The sequence below is a fragment of the Trichechus manatus genome, unplaced genomic scaffold (genome assembly GCF_000243295.1).
Source record: "Trichechus manatus latirostris isolate Lorelei unplaced genomic scaffold, TriManLat1.0 scaffold00019, whole genome shotgun sequence".
Lineage (NCBI taxonomy): Eukaryota > Metazoa > Chordata > Mammalia > Sirenia > Trichechidae > Trichechus > Trichechus manatus.
The window spans coordinates 24,890,487-24,909,560 of NW_004443955.1; the positions used below are offsets into that span (position 1 = coordinate 24,890,487).

General features: G+C 42.7%; 1 protein-coding gene across 1 annotated transcript in view; it reads left to right on the forward strand.

Annotated features, from left to right (window-relative positions):
• Nucleotides 1-3,367: 3,367 nt before the first annotated feature.
• Nucleotides 3,368-19,074, forward strand: part of AGBL1 (AGBL carboxypeptidase 1) — a 342,641-nt gene continuing 326,934 nt past the window's right edge. The window contains exon 1 of the mRNA XM_004372695.3: nt 3,368-3,576. Within this exon, the coding sequence (XP_004372752.3) occupies nt 3,400-3,576 (177 nt within the window). The 5' untranslated portion in view covers nt 3,368-3,399. The remainder of the gene's footprint in view (nt 3,577-19,074) is intronic.

Sequence of the window (19,074 nt, forward strand, 5' to 3'; positions counted from 1 at the left end):
GAGTGTGACCGCAGTACCTTTAGTTCTGTCCTCCTAGGTAGTTTTACGACTTCTTACTACAAGGATTTTTTTTTTAATTGTGGTAAACATATATATAACAAACCATTTACCTTTCCAACATTCTTCACGTGTACAATTCTGTGACATTAGTTACCTTTATCATGCTGTTCAACTAACACCATTATCCATTTCCAAAATTTCCCATCACCCTTAACAGAATCTCAGTGTCCCCTAAGCAGTAAGTCCTCCTTTTCCCTGCCCTCTTACCTCCACCTGGTAACCACTAATAAACTCTGATCTCTAGGTACTTGCCTATCCTAGATATTTCATACAAGTATAATCATCCAGTAACAAGGGTGATTTTTTTCTATAAACTATTCTTTAGGTACATGCTGGGAGGGAGGTTTTATTTTTCCTTTCCGTTTTCTCCCTTTTCTTTATCCTCCAGTCTAGGAGCAAGGAATGATCTGCCGTTAAGATTATCACCTGGGACCATGCAGTCCTCTCTGCACCCCCGGAGTTTAGAGGATCATAAAACACTGGCCTTAAAAAGCTCCACCCTCTGATAGAAGACAGGAACCCTTGGAGAGCCTTAATTTCAACCCTCTGCTCTTCAGAGGTGTTAAGAAGTGTGGGGGAGTCAGGGTGGTCTGCGGGTGGGGGCACCTACCACCACTACCAATTTCTGTAAATGTGGGTTGTTATGATCAGTTCCTAACATGGACGGTTTTCGCATTTAAAGCTATTAAAAGTGGAAGTTTCTTGGAGGCAGAAACTGTATGAATTTGCCCTTGAAGTTGAGGGCTTGGTTGGGCTTGGCACTGACTGAGACACTGACTGACTAAGAACTCGGGACCTTGTAACACTGACAACAAACAGGATCAGGAAATGCAAACTCCTCAGTTGCCTCATAGTGCTTGGGAAGCAGCTAGCTGGATGATTTTTTTTTTTTTTTAATTGTGGTTAAAAATATATGTAACAATTCAGTGACCTTAATTAAGCTCATCATGTTGTGCAACCACCATCAGTACCGACTATTTTTGATGTTCACGGGGTGAGCCCGAGGCCTCCCAAACTCTGCAGGGAGTGCTGGCTGTGAGCTCCCTCCTGTACCACCGGTGGAGGCCCTTTTGACTAGCCATGCTCTCGGTGAATTTCTCTGAATTTCACGAGCTCACCTCTTCAATTTCAAACACTAAAGTTGTGCTTTGAGATTATTGTTGTTGATAGCTGCGGTGGCGTCGCGCCCTCCGCCCCAACTCGTGGGGACCACTTGAATAACGGAACTAAATGTTGCCCTGTCCAGTTGCACACCGGACCGTTGTGATCCATAGGGTTTTCATTGGCTGACTTTCTTCCTACTCTGTCTCAGTCCGGAAACTCCACTGAAACCTGTTCGGCATCATAGCAACATATAATCCTCTGCTGACAGACAGGTGGTGGCTGCACTTGAGGTGCATTGGCCAGGAGTCAAACTCAAGTCTTCCGCATGGAAGGTGAGAATTCTACCACTGAACTACCAATGCCCCCTAGGCAGGAGAGGATTATCCAATAGAAGGTAAGCATGGACTTACTTGTTAATTTAGTAATCTATAGTAAACAAGGAAACCCTGATGGCGCAGTGGTTAAGAGTTTGGCGGCTAACCAAAGGGTCGCCAGTTCGAATCCACCAGGTGCTCCTTGGAAACCCTATGGGGCAGTTCTACTCTGTCCTATAGGGTTGCTATGAGTTGGAATCGACTGGACGGCAACAGGTTTAGTCTTTTTTCTTTTTCGGTTTGTAATAAACAATCTCGCACGGGTTTCACCACACCACATCAAAGAGAAATTGTTCACTACAGGTGAGTAAGTAAGCACAAGTAAGTCCATGCTTACCGTGCTTACTGAGTCGTCCGCCCCTGTCACACACACGGTAAATGTGAAAAGAGGCTTTGATTCAGTAGGAAGGTGGTGTTAGGAGAGAGACAGATGTCAGCCATACCTAGAAGCAGAATCTTTGATGTGGTGAAAAAATGTGAAATTGTTCACTATAGATTAGTAAGTAAGCACAAGACTGTGCTTACCTAGTTTGTTGTATCAATCTGCCCCTGCCCCCAGAGTATTAGTTATTGGATCAAAAATGGTCAAATGTGTGCAACACACAGGCTGTTTCTGGCAATGTATTCAATATATTCAAAATCAGGACTTCCTAAACTTTAATCCTCTGGTAATGTTAACAAGCTGTGAATCCCTGGGGGTCTTATTAAAACGCATGGTCTGGTGCCGGAGTGGTGGGGCGGGGCCTAGCAAACTTTTGGTGATGATGCTGGCCCCACTTTGAGGAGCAGGGACCTAAAGCACAGCAAGAAGACTGGGGAGGAGGACTAGATGGCCAGTTAGTCACTGAAAACCTTCTCACACATCCCAGGCAGAAGACATTAAAAAAAAGTTGACTTTCTGACTCACAGCAACCAGTGTGTGTCAGAGTAGAACTGTGCTCCACAGGGTTTTCAATGGCTGATTTTTCAGAAGTGGGTCACCAGGCTTTTTTCTGAGGTGCCACTGGGTGGACTCCAACCACCAGCCTTTTGGTTAGCAGCCTAGCGTTAACCATTCGCATCACCCAGGGACACCAGCAGAAGACATAGCAAGGGACAATAGATCCCACACGGGTCGGCAGAAACTCTGCGGAAGCACCTCCTCTCCCTGAGACGGAAGACAGGGCTGCATCCAAGACTCTAGGCCCTCCCTCATGCTAATCAATGTGTTTCCAGTAGCAAGGGGGCAGAGTGGTGTAATGGTTAGTGAGTGCACTTTGATGCCAGTTTGACCTGGTATACACTCCTAGGCTCTGTGTTTTTGGGCTGTGGCTTAACATTTCTATGCCTCAATTTTCTCATTTGTAAAATGGGGGTGGGGTGCGGTGGCAATAATAGTACCTACCTCTATAGTGATATTGTGAAAATGATTGTATAAGGGACCTGGTCCATGGAAAATGTCAAGAGTGATTATTTTCCTTCTCAGCCAGAGCTCCTGCCCTTAAGCCGGGGATCTTAGGGGGCCCTGGGCTGCTGTGCCCTGCACTGCCACGGTTGTGCAAGCGCTCTCGGATCTCCTATTACCCGGGAGCCGGCAGCAGACCAAAATACAGGGCGGGGGGGGGTCAGTGGGGAGGGCCGAGCGAGCCTCTGGAGGGAGTCTGACCAGGTCAGCTGGGAATGCCTGGCAGCCATCCAGGGTGACTCCTGCGTGGGCCTGGAAGTGGGTGAGTGACTCACCCTGTTGCCCTCCCCACCCCCGCGCCCAACTGCTCAGCCCTCCCCAGGCCGGGGCTCACCTAATCCCCACAGTGGGAGTCGGGGGGCATGCATGTCTGTGCGGCGGTCTAGGGTTGCACGCTGTGACTTCACACTCGGCAGCATGTGCAGCTGGGGCCTCCGAGCACCAGTCTCATGCGAGGCGGGCAGCGAGGTCAGCTTGGCAGCCGCTACCTCTCCAGCCCGGATCTGGCGGCAGGCAGACGGTTCCCCAGGACCCGAGGAGGTGATGGCCGAACAAGAAGCCAGTGGGCTGCAGGTCCTGCTGCACACGCTTCAGGTAGGAAGAGGCTGCGCTGGTGCAGAACCTGGCTGGCTGGGTATTTGCCCAGGCGGGGCCTGCCTTGGAGCCCTGCTCATGCTGTCCCTCTGGCAGCCTGGTTTGCTGATCGGCACTAGAACAAGAGTCAGCAGCAGCCCTCACCCTGAAGCTGACTTAAGTGATGCTGTGGCGTTTAAATATTAAACATTATGGTGCTGATGATTGCTCTGCTTAAATTATTGAAACTAGTGGGATTAGAGGCTCAAATGAAAAGATCCAGGTTTGCTAGAGATGGGAAAGATGGAGAAAAAGACTGTCTGGCAAGTGACGGAGACCTGTTAAAGCTATCTCCCTGGAGAAGACAAGAGGCCTGTTGGGAGTATATAAAACTGCCCAGGGCAGAGGATCCCTCTGGGCTTTTCCTGGCAACAGGCTTTATTACTGGGTTCCCAAAGAATGGTCTGCATCGGAATTGCCTGGGGTGCCTGCTAATACTGCATATTCCCAGGCAGCATCTGGCCAAAAGAAATATGAACCCCAGGGAGTGGGGCCTGGGAATGTGTATCCCCCCTGGGTGAGTCTGCTCATTCTTCGTTTTGAGAGTCATCATTCTGTAGCAGCATGTATTGGAATCACTGGGAGTGTGTTAAAAAAAATACCAATACCTAGGATTTGCCCATAAAGATTTTGATTTAATTGGTCTGGGAGCAACCGGGCGTTGGAATCATAAAACTCCCCAGGCGGTTCCAATATGCAGCCAAGGATGAGGACCACCACTCTGTAGACTTGGGAAGATGCTTGTCTTCATTGGATTCAAGAGGCCCAACGGGTCTTCTACCACAAGATTTTAATCCTGTAGTCCACGGACAGGGGTCACAAGATGGTGGGTTTCAGGGGGTCCATGACCTATCCTCGGGTTTTGAATGCAAACTTTTTCACTTAAGTTCATTTTTCCTTGCTGTGGAAAACTTCCTTAGTTTTCTTCTGATTCTTAAGGAGAGCTGTAATCCTAAAAATTTTAAGAACCAGTAAATCCAACTTTTCTGTATACAGATAGGGAAAACAGTCTCAAGTGAAATAGTGTCCCCAACATCATATAACTACTTAATAAGGGAATGGGGACCAGCACTAGCACTAAAGAACTCCAATATCCAATTGATTTAGTGTCTTTTGACTCAGTCTATCCGAAACATAAAAGGCAAGAACGTATGCTTCCTCAGGATTTTTGCAAGTGGGAGTGGACCTTTAAGTGAATTTTCAAAATAAATCTAAGAAAATTTTATCTGGTTAGATTTATCTGATCTAACAATCAGGAGTAAAAAGTCAACATTCTAGGCATCCTTCTAATTCCTGAACGGTATATAGCAACCTTGGCTAACTGTGATTCAAACAACTGAAAGCTTCTAGTCAATAGAGTTTTCTTGCACTAGCTGTCTAGGAAAAGAAGAAAATAACAATCTGGTGTTAGCGGTTTTGTAAAAATCAATTTCCTGCAGTTGACCTGGAAGTCACTGCAGGATGAACGCTATTTCCTGCATTCCCACCAGTGGGAATTCATAATTGATATTTGAAATGATTACTCCAGGGCACTGCAAGATTCTTGATCATCAAAGAAAGATTTAATTACGTTCAGTGTACCCTACTTAGTTCCCAGTTAGCCAGAACATTAAAATAACTGGAACATGCTTCCCCCTGCACTTCAGTTGATCAGAATTTGGCTTTTGGTTGTAGAATTGACCTGGGTTCCTGGCCTGGTCCCAAGTCAGTCCTCCCCAAGTGACTCTATCAATCCTGTTTCTGTCTGGTAGAAGTCAGAACTGTGAAATACTTTAAAAAGGGAACTTCATGGAATAATTTTTCATGATGGGCTTGATGCCTGTGGACTCAAACTAGGAGAGCCTTCAAGGCTTCTAAGAAGGGATTAGTTTAAACACTTTATTATCATTATTTTTTATTGTGCTTTAAGTGAAAGTTTACCATTCAAATTAGTTTCTTATACAAAAATTTATATGCACATTGTTATGTGACCCTAGTTGCTCTCCCTATTCTGTGATAGCATACTCCTTCTTTCCACCCTGGATTTCCCGTGTCCATTCAACCATCTCCTGACCCTCTCTGCCTTCTCATCTCACCTCTGGACAGGAGCTGCCCGTTTAGTCTCATGTATCTACTTGAGCTAAGAAGCACACTCTTCACGAGTATCGTTTTATGTCTTATAGTCCAGTCTAATCTTTGTCTGAAGAGCTGGCCTCAGGAATGGTTTTAGTTTTGGGCTAACAGAGAGCCTGGGGGCCATTCTTCTGGGGTCCCTCTAGTCTCAGTCAAACCATTAATTCTGGTCTTTTTACCAGAATTTGAGTTCTGTACCTGACTTTTCTCTGGCTCCGTCAGGGACTCTCTGTTGTGTTCCCTGTCAGGGCGGTCATTGGTGGTAGCTGCGCACCATCAAGTTCTTCTGGTCTCAGGCTGATGGAGTCTCTGGTTTATGTGGCCCTTTCTGTCTCTTGGGCTAATATTTTCCTTGCGTCTTTGGTGTTCTTCATTCTACTTTGCTCCAGGTGGGTTGAGACCAATTGATGCATCTTAGATTGTCACTTGCTAGCTTTTAAGACCCCAGATGCCACTCACCAAAGTGGGATGCAGAACATTTTCTTAATAAACTTTGTTATGCCAATTGACCTACATGTCCCCTTAAAGCATGGTCCCCAGACCCCCACCCCTTCTAGTCTGTCCTTTGAAGTGTTTGGTTGTATTCAGGAAACTTCTTAGCTTTTGGTTTAGTCCAGTTATGCTGATTTCCCCTATAGTGTGTGCTGTCCTTCCCTTCACCTAAGATAATTCTTGTCTACTATCTAGTTAGTGAATACCCCTCTCCCTCCCTCCCCACCCTCATAACCATCAAAGAATATTTTCTTCTGTGTTTAAACCTTTTCTTGGGTTTTTATAATAGTGGTCTCATACAATATTTGTCCTTTTGCGACTGACTAAATTCACTCAGCATAATGCCTTCCAGATTCCTCCATGAGTTTAAACACTTTAGACTAGTGACCCCAAAGGTCTTCCCCATTCAAACCAGTCCCCATTTCATGTGTGCAAATGTGACAGAAAGCTATGTGTTGCTGTGTGTCATGGTTTGAATTATGTCCCCCCAAAAATGTGTGTATCAGTTTGGCTGGGTCATGATTCCCAGAATTGTGTGGTTGGCCTCCATTTTGTGATTGTAATTTTATGTTAAAGAGGATTAGGGTGGGATTGTAATACCACCTTTAGACCCAAGTCATATCCCTGATCCAACGTAAAGGGAGTTTCCCTAGGGTGTGGCCTGCACCACCTTTTACCTTACAAGAGATAAAAGGAAAGGGAAGCAAGCAGAGAATGGGGGACCTCATACCATCAAGAAAGCAGTGCCTGGAGGAGAGCATGTCCTTTGGACCGGGGTCCCTGCGCAGAGAAGCTCCTAGTCTGAGGGAACATTGATGAGAAGGCCGAGAGAGAGAGAAAGCATTCCCCTGGAGCTGATGCCCTGAATTTGGACTTTTAGCCTACTTTACTGTGAAGAAATAAATTTCTCTTTGTTAAAGCCATCCACTTGTGGTATTTCTGTTGTAGCAGCACTAGATGGCTAAGACACTGTGGAAACCTCTGGGGCCTCTAGCAGCTGGCTCCCTTTGGGACCACAAAGACAGAGGGTCTGTTTAAATAGGATGTGAGCTCAAGTCTGAGTTCCCCGTGTCTATTAGGAGTGCCACAGAAAGTTGCCAAGGGAAGGGAGAAAGAGAAAAATAAAGAACTAGAAAGAGCAAGCCTACAGATGACAAAAGGTCTCCATGATATGATAGTAGAAGTCCCTCTACTACTCAGGAATGTCACCATTTCTCTCTTGGGAGGCACAGTGACAAAATATACCAGGTAACAAAGAAATTTATCAGTTTTATGCCTCTTCCCTTTTTGCAAATGGGAAAGGGGTAAGTGATGCTTTCTACCTCAGTATAATCAGTTGCTGTCCAGTTGATCCTGACTCACAGTGACTCCATGTGTGTCAGAGTAGAACTGTGCTCCATAGGATTTTCAATGGCTGATTGTTTTCAGAAGTAAATTGCCAGGCTTTTTTTCCAAGGTGCCTCTGGGTGAATTCGAACCTCCAACCTATCGCTTAGCAGCTGAGCACATTAGCATCAACCCTTTGTACCACCCAGGGACTCCTGCTTCAATATAAATGCAGCCTTATCTCTGTCCTGTTTGGAGCCCTGGTGGTGCAGTGGTTAAGAACTCGGCTGCGAAACAAAACTTTGGCAGTTAGAATCCAACAGTCACTCCTTGGAAACCACATGAGGCAGTTCTACTCATCCTATAGGGTCACTATGAGTCGGAATTCACTCAAGGGCAACGGGTTTTATCTCTGCCTCGAGGCATGAGAACCAGATATCTACCCAGAAGTTTTCCAAGTCCTTGGCCTTTACAGCTTGGGTTTGAGGCAGAAAATCAGATTGACTCACGTGGCCTGGGTGAAGAGGAGGCAGCCCACAGCGGTGGAGCAGTGCAAGGGGCGCAGGTGCGAGAGGCAGAAATGACCAGATTCAGCCCCATTTCTGGCCCTTACCAGCTGTTTATCCTTAGGCAAATCCCTTGACCTCTTTGAGCCTCCATTTCTATATCTGTAAAAGGGAGATAATAAAAACATTTTTTTTCCCCAGTGTTTTGTGAGAGGATTAAGAAAACGCGCTTGAAAAGAGCTTGTAAACAAACTATAAATGGCTGTCCAAATGACTGTGGTTTTTATGATTTCCCTAGTCAAGTACCTAGTGGAGAGGTTGGAAATACTTGCCTACACATTTTTCATCACACTATCCTGCTTTTTTTCCCGGGTGGACTCCAGTATACTGGGAAAAAGGAAGGTGTTGCATTCTGTTATGCTCTCGTCTCTCCATGTGGTTTGAGCGAATGGGGAAGATGGGGAACTGCCAGCGTAGCAGGATGGAGGTTCCACGCCAGCTCTCACACCATGAGCTCTCACCTAGAGGCATCCCACAAAATGCCAATTAAATACCTTATTGAAACATGAAAAATGTATAATTATTTGGTCAGCATGGGCACCCCCTGAGCTGTGATACAGGCACATTTTTGTTGTTTGCGCTTGTACTTTATTATTTGATGTTATAGCTGCTTAGACTGAATCCCCTGTCTGCATCTTTGCCAAGATGTGCATACCTAACTCCTTTTGTCAACTGGGCTCCAAGAACGTCATCTATTATGGATTATGAACTCGGCTTCCTGTCTTAAGTTCACATTGAGCTTAGATAATAGCAAAGCTGGGCTGGGGCACCTACTCTCCTTTTCCCCTTGGACTTGATCCCCCAAGGATTATTTCCAGGATAACAGGTGATTTCAGCCCCTGGGCTAGAAAGAGGGGAGGGGTGAAATCCCAATGACTGATCTGTTTTATTCCTAGCATTTAGGAGTTTTGCTTCCAAGACATGTGTTTGAAAATTTCTCTTGTAGAACTCTCCATGGAGGATATGGGAATACCCATCTACTGAACATCCATGGGGCCAGGTGGAGAGGAAACTGAGCTTTCCCGTTGGACATAAACAGAAGGGTTTGGATGAATCAAGAGAATAATTTCCCTTTTACATAGCAAACACTGCACAGACTTTCCAAAGATCACTCTATGGTGAAGTTTGAGGCTTTCTTAGTTTGTTGGAGACTCCTACCTTACTTACAACAACAAAAAAAAGACCTTGGAAACAAACTGAAAGGCATTTTCATTTCAAGCATCAGTAGCATCAAAGAAAAAGAAAAACCTTTTAAGGACAAGCGCCAAATGGAAAAGGGATAACATTGGCAGGAAATAGCGTCTGTTAGTGGCTAAGGACTGAATTTGTGCCAGTCAAAATGGAGAGGAAGGGGGTTGATTGTGGTTTGTAGGCGTATGCTGAGCCGGAAGTGGGGAGAAGTCTTTATTTGGTGTTTTGTTTTTCAAGTCCTTTGTTGATGTCACAGTTTCTTAAAGTCTCTAGAATTAGAGAATGGAGAAAATGAATACTTATTAAGGGTCCACTCGGTGCCAAGCTTTCCCATCCATTACCTGACTTCACCTTCTTTGCCACCAGTGAGGGAAATGTGGTTGTTTTACAGATGTCTTATAGATGGGGACACTGATGTGCAAGGGAAGGTTAAGACACTCAAGGCTCAATGACAGAAACCTAGTACTTAAATCCTTACAAGAGGGATGTGAAGCAGGTCTTGTTACTCCAAAGTCTTTCTACTAGTCTGTGGTTCGTACATGACCTAGGGGATACTCACTCTTTGTTATGAGGGCATTACCTTGGCCTGACTGACCCTAAACGTTGGGGGCTTATGAGTTCTATACAATAGTTGTTAGTTCTTATTGAGTCAGCCCCTGACTCATGGTGACGCCATGAAAAATGGAATGAAGCACTGCTCAGTCCTGTGCCATCCCCATAATCAGTTGGAGCTCAGACGGTTGTGATCTGTAGGGTTTTCATTGACTGATTTTCAGGAGTAGGTCACCAGACCTTTCTTCCTAATCTATCTTAGTCTGGAAGCTCCACTGAAACCTCTTCAGCATCATAGCAACAATAAACCTCTACTAAAGGTGGTGGCTGTGCATGAGATGCATTGGCTGGGAACTGAACCCAGGTCTCCTGCATGGAAGGTGAGAATTCTACCATTAAACCATTAAACCAGAGACGCTCATTTAGAACTCAAAACCATCTTCCATATGCTTAATTTGTTATAGGGGTAAAGAACTACTGAAAAAGGAAAGTAACACTTTTGATTTGGGTCAATTGGATATTTTCAATATCTATCCATGCATCCATCCATCCATCCATCCACCCATCCACCCATTCACCCATTCGTCCACCCCCCCACCCCCCCAACCATCCACCCCTCCATCCTTCGATCCCTACACCCCTCTATCCCTCTACCCCTCCATCCCTCCATCCCTTCCTCCCTTCCTTCCTCCCCTCCCTCCCTCAAAGATTCAGACCATCGATCGATGTCTATGTGCTCAAAGATTCAGAGCAGACTCTCAGTAGAATGTTATGCTAGGAAGAGTAAGGTCTTTGTGACTCCAGACAAACTATTGAACTTCTTTATACGGAAATTTCTTCATCTGTAAATGTGAATTTACAGAAAACCTACTCATAGGTTGACTATAAATTTAGAAAAGATGCATGTAAAGAAGTAAGCACAGTGGTCTGTGCCCAATAATTACAGCAATCATTGTAATTAAACATAGTCCCTGCTCTCCAGAAAATGCAATGATAAAGTGAAAAGCTAGTAGTATAAGAATATTTGTAGAGCAAGTATGCATATGACAAATGCTGTGGTAAAACTAAACATCAAAAGAAAATTCTGTGGAAGTTGGGAGAAGAAATTCCTCCTATCTGGAGATTCAGGGGGACGTCTTGGAAAATGAGTCAGATTTCAGCAGGAAAGGATGGGGAGAGGGGAGGAGGGTACCAAGGTTAAGGCAGTGATCTTCCCCAAGTCGGCAAAGTGTGGAGAAAATCCAGAATTGGCTATAGCATCAAGTTTGATTCGAACAGAAAGTTTAAAACAGAAGAAAGGTAATCAAGACGGGAACTTGTCCAAATGCTGAAGGATCTTGAGTAGCAAGGTTTGGATCCAACCATGGCTCTTGGTAAAGGTTGCCTATCCCTGAATGTGGGTGATGGGGGCTACAGTATATTCAGCCAAGGTGGCATTCATAGAGCTATTTGCACTGGGGGATATTTGACATGACTGCATCTCAGTTTTATGAAGCAGTGTTATGTGTTCAGCTGCACATCCCTGACCTGCCTTTTGTCCCTTATCCTCGTCCTATCTCTGTCCCCACCCTCTAGTCCAAACTCTCATCCCTTTCCTGTCACTTAACTCACCCCTGTATCTCACCCCATCCTGAGCCTCTCTTCATTCCTAATCTCCACCCCAGGGGGAAGAGTTGGGATGAGCTGAGGCTAAGGATTCCGGGAGGAGGACTATTTTAAAACACTGTTTCTTCTTTTTTAATTTGGAAAAAAAACAGGTTACTTTAGGGGCAGCATTGTAATATCCTTGCATCAAAGCAGCTCTGACAGCATGACTATATTAAAACAACCAAAGAGTTGAGTTAAAAAGTCCCATCCCTACTCAGGAGTTGAGAGTAGTTGACATTTCCTTTTCTGAATCCCAGATTCTGGATCTGCCTTTCTCCCTGAACACCCACCTCCGTAGGGCAGGGGTGAGTGGCAGCGTCAGTGCTGATTTGAGGTGAAAATGGGCGTTTGGTAATGCCTGTGATATGCTGTGGCAAATGGCCAGCTGAGACACCACACCCAGAGAAGACACCTGTAACTTGGCAACATTTACTCCACAATTTATTCAGTTTCTAAAACTAGAACTGCTCTTAGAGGAGCCAAACACAGCCTCCATTTGAGTCGTTGGAGCTGAGGAAGTATGCTAACGAGGATGAGAACTTGGTCTGGGTTACCAATTGCTATGTCTGTAAGCCTGGGACAGGCAGCTGTGAATCAAATCAACTGGGCACCTCTTCATATTTCAGAAATGAACGCATCGAAATGCATCCTCTTGGGTGTGACCTCCGCCTCCCTTTGCCAGGCCTGAAATGAAGAAAGTGGAGGGTTTGTGGGTTCTGTGCTTTTTCCCTGAGCGGATACTGCATGGTTGTTTCAAAGGGATAGATCTGCAAACCACGTTGTTGTTAGAGAAGAAGGTGATGCAGGATGTGGGAGAGGTCAAGAACAGAGATGCTTGGAATACAAGAACGAGTAGACCAGAGGGCCTGGAAGAAAACAGAATGGCACAGAGAGTATGCTCAGCGTGTTCTCTTTACTGCTTTCTTTGTCTCTCTCACAATTTTTTCCTTCCTTCCTTTTTTTTCAATTTTTCATGAGCTGAATACATCCATGTAACCAGCACTCAGATTAACAAATGGAAATTAACAGAATGCCCCCTCCTGTCCCCTCCCAGTCACTGCTCCCCAATGTAACCAGTACCCCAACTTCTGACACCACATGTTTTGTACTTTATGTAAATAGAATCCTACAGTAGGTCCTCTTTCATATCTGGCTTCTTTTGCTCAACATTTGTTGAGATTCATCCATGTTGTTTTGTGCAGCTGTAACCCACCCAGTGGCTCTGCAGGAGAGAGACCTGGCAATCTGCTTCTGTAAAGATTACAGCCTAGAAAACTCTATTGGGTAGTTCTCCTGTGTCACATGGGTCGTTATGAGTCGAAAATCAACTCAATGGCACCTAACAACAGCAACAACAACAACTGACTATTCATTCTCATTGCTGAATAGTATTCCATTGTGTGAATATGCCACAATTTATTTATTCATTCTAGAGATGAAGGCATTTGGGATAATTTCCAATTTTTGGCTATACTGAATAGCCCAGTACAAACATTATATTACATGTCTTAGGTGGACATATGTATGCTTGTTTGTTGAACATGTATGTGGGAGTGGAGTTGCTGGGCCATATACATGTTCAGTTTTAGTAGATAATGGTGGACAGTTTTCAAAAGTGATTGTTCCAAAATAAACACCTCTCGGCCATTTAAGCACTAGAAGTGTGTGAGAGTTCTGGATGCTCCACGCTTTTGCCAACACTTGCTTAAACGTATTTATTAGTTAAAAAGTGGTTTGAGATGCTTTGCATCAGGGGGCTTTGTTGGCTTCATATTTCACGTGTTCAGTTCCTCCTACTTGGTCCCCTTACTAATAATAGTTAAAATAATAACTAACATTTATTAAACATTTTCTGCAAGTCAGGAGCTGCGCATGCATCATCTCATATAATGCTGACAACAATCCCATGAGGTAGGTGATATTATTATCCTCATTTTAAAGGTGTAAAGCTGAGGACTGGAGAGGTTAAATTGCCCAAGGTCACAAAGCTAGTATGAGGCATAATAGCTGGAATTTGAGTGAAGGGAATCTGATGTCAGTAGAAACTCTCTCACCAGGTGCATTAACTCTCTTGAGAAAAAGGAGGGACATAGATAAGATTCGAAACTGGTTTTCCCAGATGGTAGGTGTTCACTGGGGAGGATGGAGTCCCCCCCGCCCCCCACTTGGCCTATCACTGAAAACAGCAGCTGCTACCATACGGTCTGAGGCACTGGTTTAGAGGGCAAGGAGTAAGTGCCTAGAGCAGGGGTCGGCAAACTTGTGTAAAGAGTCACGTAGTAAATTTTTTAGGTTTTCTGGACCATCCAATCTGTGCTGCCACTACTCAGCTCTGCTCCATAGTGCTCTCTGTTGCAACTACTCAACTCTGCTTCTGTTGTGCAAAAGCAACTATACTACAAACAAACCAAACCCGTTGCTGTTGAGTCGATTCTGACTCATGGCAACCCCATGTGTTACAGAGTAGAACTGCTCCACAGGGGTTTCTTGGCTGTAATCTCTACAGAGGCAGATCAGCAGGCCTTCTGTGACACCACCGGTAGGTTTGAATCACCAACCTTTAAAACTAGTGGTCGAGTGCAACCTGCTTGCACCACCCAAGGGACCTTAAAGCAACTAGAGACAATGTGTAAACCAATGGGCATGCTGTGTACCAATAAAACAACTTTTACAAAAACAGGCAAGGGGCTGGATTTGCCCATGGGCCACAGTTTGCTAGCTTAGAGGCCTTTGGGCCACAAGTCTGATATGAGGATGGGAGATGGGGTGGGAAGAGAGTGATAGAACATTTGTTGAACATTTACTATGTGCCAGGAAATATTCTAAACATTTTACATATATTATCTTAAGTAATCTTTATAACAATTCTCTGAGATTCATATGGTTATTATCTCCATTTTACAGACAAGAAGCCCAAGGCACAGAAAGGTTAAGTAACTTGTGCAAGGTCACACAGCATATAAGTAGCAGAGTCAGGATTTGAGTTCAGGCTTTCTGACTCCAAATTGCTATTACAGTCTGCTCGTCAGGATACAGCATCTCTTTTCCTTTTACTTGTACTTTTCACTGTTAAACAATTTTTCCTGATTAAAGAAGTAATATATTGCATTATTATAAAAATTTAACTAATATACAGATAAAAATTATAGAGAATAAAAATCACCCCATCAATTCCTGCTCTACGATGCAAGGATTTGCGTATATTCTTTTAGATGTTTTTATACATACACCAATATGTATATTTCTGTAACTATATTTATGTCTATACCATTTTAAAACACTATTATTCAATTTGCTTTTCCTACATGTCAATATAATTGAACATCTTTCAAGCCAAAACACATAAACCCAGCTTAATCTTTTGTGATAGTTATATAGGAGTTTAGTATATGGATGTACCAAAATCTAAGTAAATAGTATATAGTATATTTTCTTCTACTTTTTCATTTAAATTTGACTTTGTTTATGTTATTTTTATTTTTGATATTACAGATGTTACATTTTAATAGTCAACTTTATCAAACTTTCCTTTAATGATTTTTTTGGCCCCAAAGACATTATTTTCCCGTGACCTGACTCTTACATTTAGTGATCTTTAAATTTATTTCCATTCCATTTTCTTTATCTTAAGTCTTGTTGCTTTCATGGAACTTTTCTGCCATACCACACTTCACCAGAATGTGCCAACATTCAACACGTTCATACCCCTACAATTTCTTTTACTGGAAGATCTCATTTCTGTAACACCAAATAGAGCTTAATATTTGGAAGTTTTACATTTGATATAAATGTGTATTTAAAATGAACAATATAGAGTTTTTGGCTGGGTGTCAGGGAGCCACAGTTGATTTTGGAGTCTGCCACTGACTTTCTGTTTGATGTAAATCTCCTGGGCCAGCATCCTCTGTGTCTGGATGGTTTTAGACTTTCACGTCAGGAGAGATTTGCCCAGCAATCTCTACTGTTTCCTTCGTGTATTATAACTCTGTCGTTACGGTTCATTCATTTACTGACTGCTTCCCATATGCCAGATACTGCACTAGGTAGTAGGTGGCAAGGTTCTCAGAAACTTATCAGCCAGACACTTTCCAACTTAACTTCTTCCAAATCCTAATGTCTGATATCAGGAAGAAAGGGTTACAGATGCTGCAGTCATACCTGACCTCTATGCTCCATGGACGAGTCTATTCTATGGTGACTGGCCAAGAATACAGTATTATCATTCCTCCAAGTCTCTGGGGGATGATCTGAAGACCCAGCAGCTGGAACATATTCAGCTACACCTACCTATGCACCTATGTCACTTCATTTTTTTTTTTTTTTTAACTACAGGGCAGTAGTTCTTAATTCTTTCTCTCTTTCTTTCTTTTTCTCTCTTTTCTTTTCTTCCTTCCTTCCTTCTTTTCTTTATCTCGCTCTCTCTTTCTTTTTCTCCAGGGAGAAAGGTGTCACAGATCCGTTTTTGATGCCATTGAAAGCTAAAGACACTTTCCCCAGATAAATGTAGACACACATTTTTGTGGACAGTCTCAAAGTAATAAACTATAGCATAAGCTTTTATTTTCTTGAGATGTTTAATTATGTTTGTTTCATGGAATAAAGCTCTTGAAGTTCAGAATAGTAGAGGCAAATTCTATTGGAAATCCTACAAATCTGTCCAATTGTGATATATCCCTCATGCCTCTGAAGTGCGTACAACATTCTTCTTACCTCCACATCCCAACTTTGTCTTGAACATTTTTCATACCTGATCTATACTTGGAAAAATTATAAATACTTTTGATAAATCAACCAAAATGGCACTTTTCAAAAAAAGCCTTTTCTAATAACTCAAGTAAAAAATATCTTTCCCTCTTCTGAGGTGGCATCCTAGCATTTATACCTTTCTTAAAGCATCTATGTTTAGTTTTGTATATAATTATAGATGTTCTTCTTTATTCAATAAACTCTTATTGGGTATTAGGAATACCAAAATAAATACAACAAGTCCTTGCCTCATACAACTCAGTGGTATGAAAGGAACCAAATATACATTTGAGAAACTCCTGAAAGTTGCAGATGCTTTCCCTTGATAATTATACATATGTACTTAATCAAGCATTTAAATCACAGGGATTTGCCTACAGTTTTGGTTATGAATCCCTGCCATTTTATTGCTTGAGATCTCTAGTGATCACTTGGGCCAACAAATGAACAAATAATTATAAAATTTTATTATAAATGAAGAGATAAAAACATGCCCATAGTATTTTTGGAAGAAGACAAATATAAAACCATCTCCAGCCCTCCATGAACCTTTGCTCCTAAGTAATGACAGACTAGGTAATTCAGACCAAGCCTCTCAATAGAAACAACTACAAAATGTGGATAAAGTGTAAATACTTAATATTAGTTTTCTGTGGGCACTGTAACAAATTAACATAAACTTGGTGGCTTAAAATACACAAATTTATTGTCTTATAGTTCTGGAGGCCAAGATGTTGACAGGGCTGAAACCAAGATATTGACAGGGTCACACTCCGTCTGGAGGCTCTAGAGGGAGAATATTTTCTTGCCTTTTCCAGCATCTAGAGCTTCATTCCTTGTCTTTTTCAGTGTCTAGAGAACACTTGTATTCCTTGGCTCGTGGCTCTTTCCTCCATCTTCAAGGCTTGCAGCTTAGCATCTTCAAATCTCTCTCAGCTTCATCTTCACATCAGCTTCTCCTCTGTGTGTGTAAAATCTCTTTTGGCCTCCCTCTTATAAGGATATGTGTGATTGCATTTAGGGACCTCCCACATAATCCAGAATAATCTCCCATCTCAAGATCCTTTAATTATTCCTGGAAAGAAAGACACCCCTCCCCCCTTTTGCCACATAAGGTAGCGTTCAAAGATTCCTGGGATTAGGATATGGATATCTTTTGGGGGACATTTTTCAGCCCACCATGCACTTCAAAAATGTGTAATTCAACCTTTCCTGCCATATATTCCAAAGCAGTAAATGTCTCCAAGGCAAAAATGCCACGGTGTCTTTCTCTTCTCTCTGGGATCTCCACTTCTTCTGAGCCTCAGTCCATTAAATGTTTATTATCTCGTTAAAACATTTTTTTTTAAGTGCATTGGAATAAAGTGTTTGCCAAGAATGAGGATCCTGCTTTTGGGCTGAGACCTGAAGGGCTGCTCACCAGAAGTAAAAGTAAAACAGACATAAGTTAATTCTTGTATATTCTTTAGCCATCATTCAACTCATATGGGTGGCCCAGAAACTCTTAAGACTTAAACAGGTTCGTCTCTAATTGCTAGAGCTCCCAGGTGCCTGATAATAGCAAATGAAAACCCTCATTGATGGAAAATAAGATAATCCTAGGTCTTACATTATTTCTACAAAATAATTTGAAAACCAGGCACAAGAAGCGATAAGCTAATATAAGTGAAAACTACCAGAAATAACAGATAACAGAATTAGACCTATTAGGGATCTAGAAACTGGAATTATCAGACACAAAATGTAAGACTGCTTTGGTTACTGTTTTCAAAGAGATGAGTTTTTTAACTTAAAAATAAAATAATCCAAATTAAGAGCTCTATGGATAGATATAACTTCAGATTAGACTCAGATGAAGAAAGAATTGAAAATCAGGTCGCAAGAAACTATTCAGATGAAGCATAGAGAGTAAAAAGGATCGAACATGCAGTAGGGCAAGAGACATAGAGGGTAGAGTGTGATGGTCTAATATACGTTTAATTGGAGTCTGAAGAAGAGATGAGAATGAGGCAGCAACAGTATTTAAAGAGATAATGACAGAGTCGCAATCCTTCAATATATTGTGCACTCATTGAGAATAGAGGCAGTATCTTACTCAAGTGTTTATTCTTTGAAGTATTAGCAGGACTTCATTAAATGTTTGTTGAATTTATTGGATGAGGAATCTTTCCTATAACTTTTTATTCGATTTTACATTTTTGGAATCATGTGGTACGTTCTTTTAAAATTAGTATATTCTTTAAGACAATGTTAGAAAATGTGAATTACTGTCCAATGTGGATATGCATTCAAATATCTAAATCTCTGTATTTGTAATGGTTGCTTCAAAAATTAGATTTAAATCTATAGTTGAAGTTTAAGCTGTCATTTGTGATCTATTGATCAATTTTTGACCAAAAAATTCCCTCAAACTCATAAATGTTACCCATGATTATACACCCTTTGGCTTCTTGCTGTATATGTTTTATAAGGAACAGAGGAATGCCCATCAGCATTGTCTCATCCTGTGGCAATGGGGCTAAACCTTATCCCTCTTCACCCCCAAATGTCAACCTGGCATTGCATGCATGCTGCCTCCAGAGAGAGGAGATGATCCTGAAGACCCTCTTTACCAGAGGGACACATCTGGGAGCTGTCAGTCTCGGGTAGGGTGAGACCTGTCTGACTGGGGAAACCTAGGAGCCAGAGTGCAGCATCCACTACCCATGATAAATGCTAAGACTAGACATCAAGACATCTGGGCTCAGATCCTGGCTTTGCTGCTAATTGACTGTGTGACCTTGGGCAGGCCACATAACCTTCTGGGTCATAGTGTCCTTATCTGTAA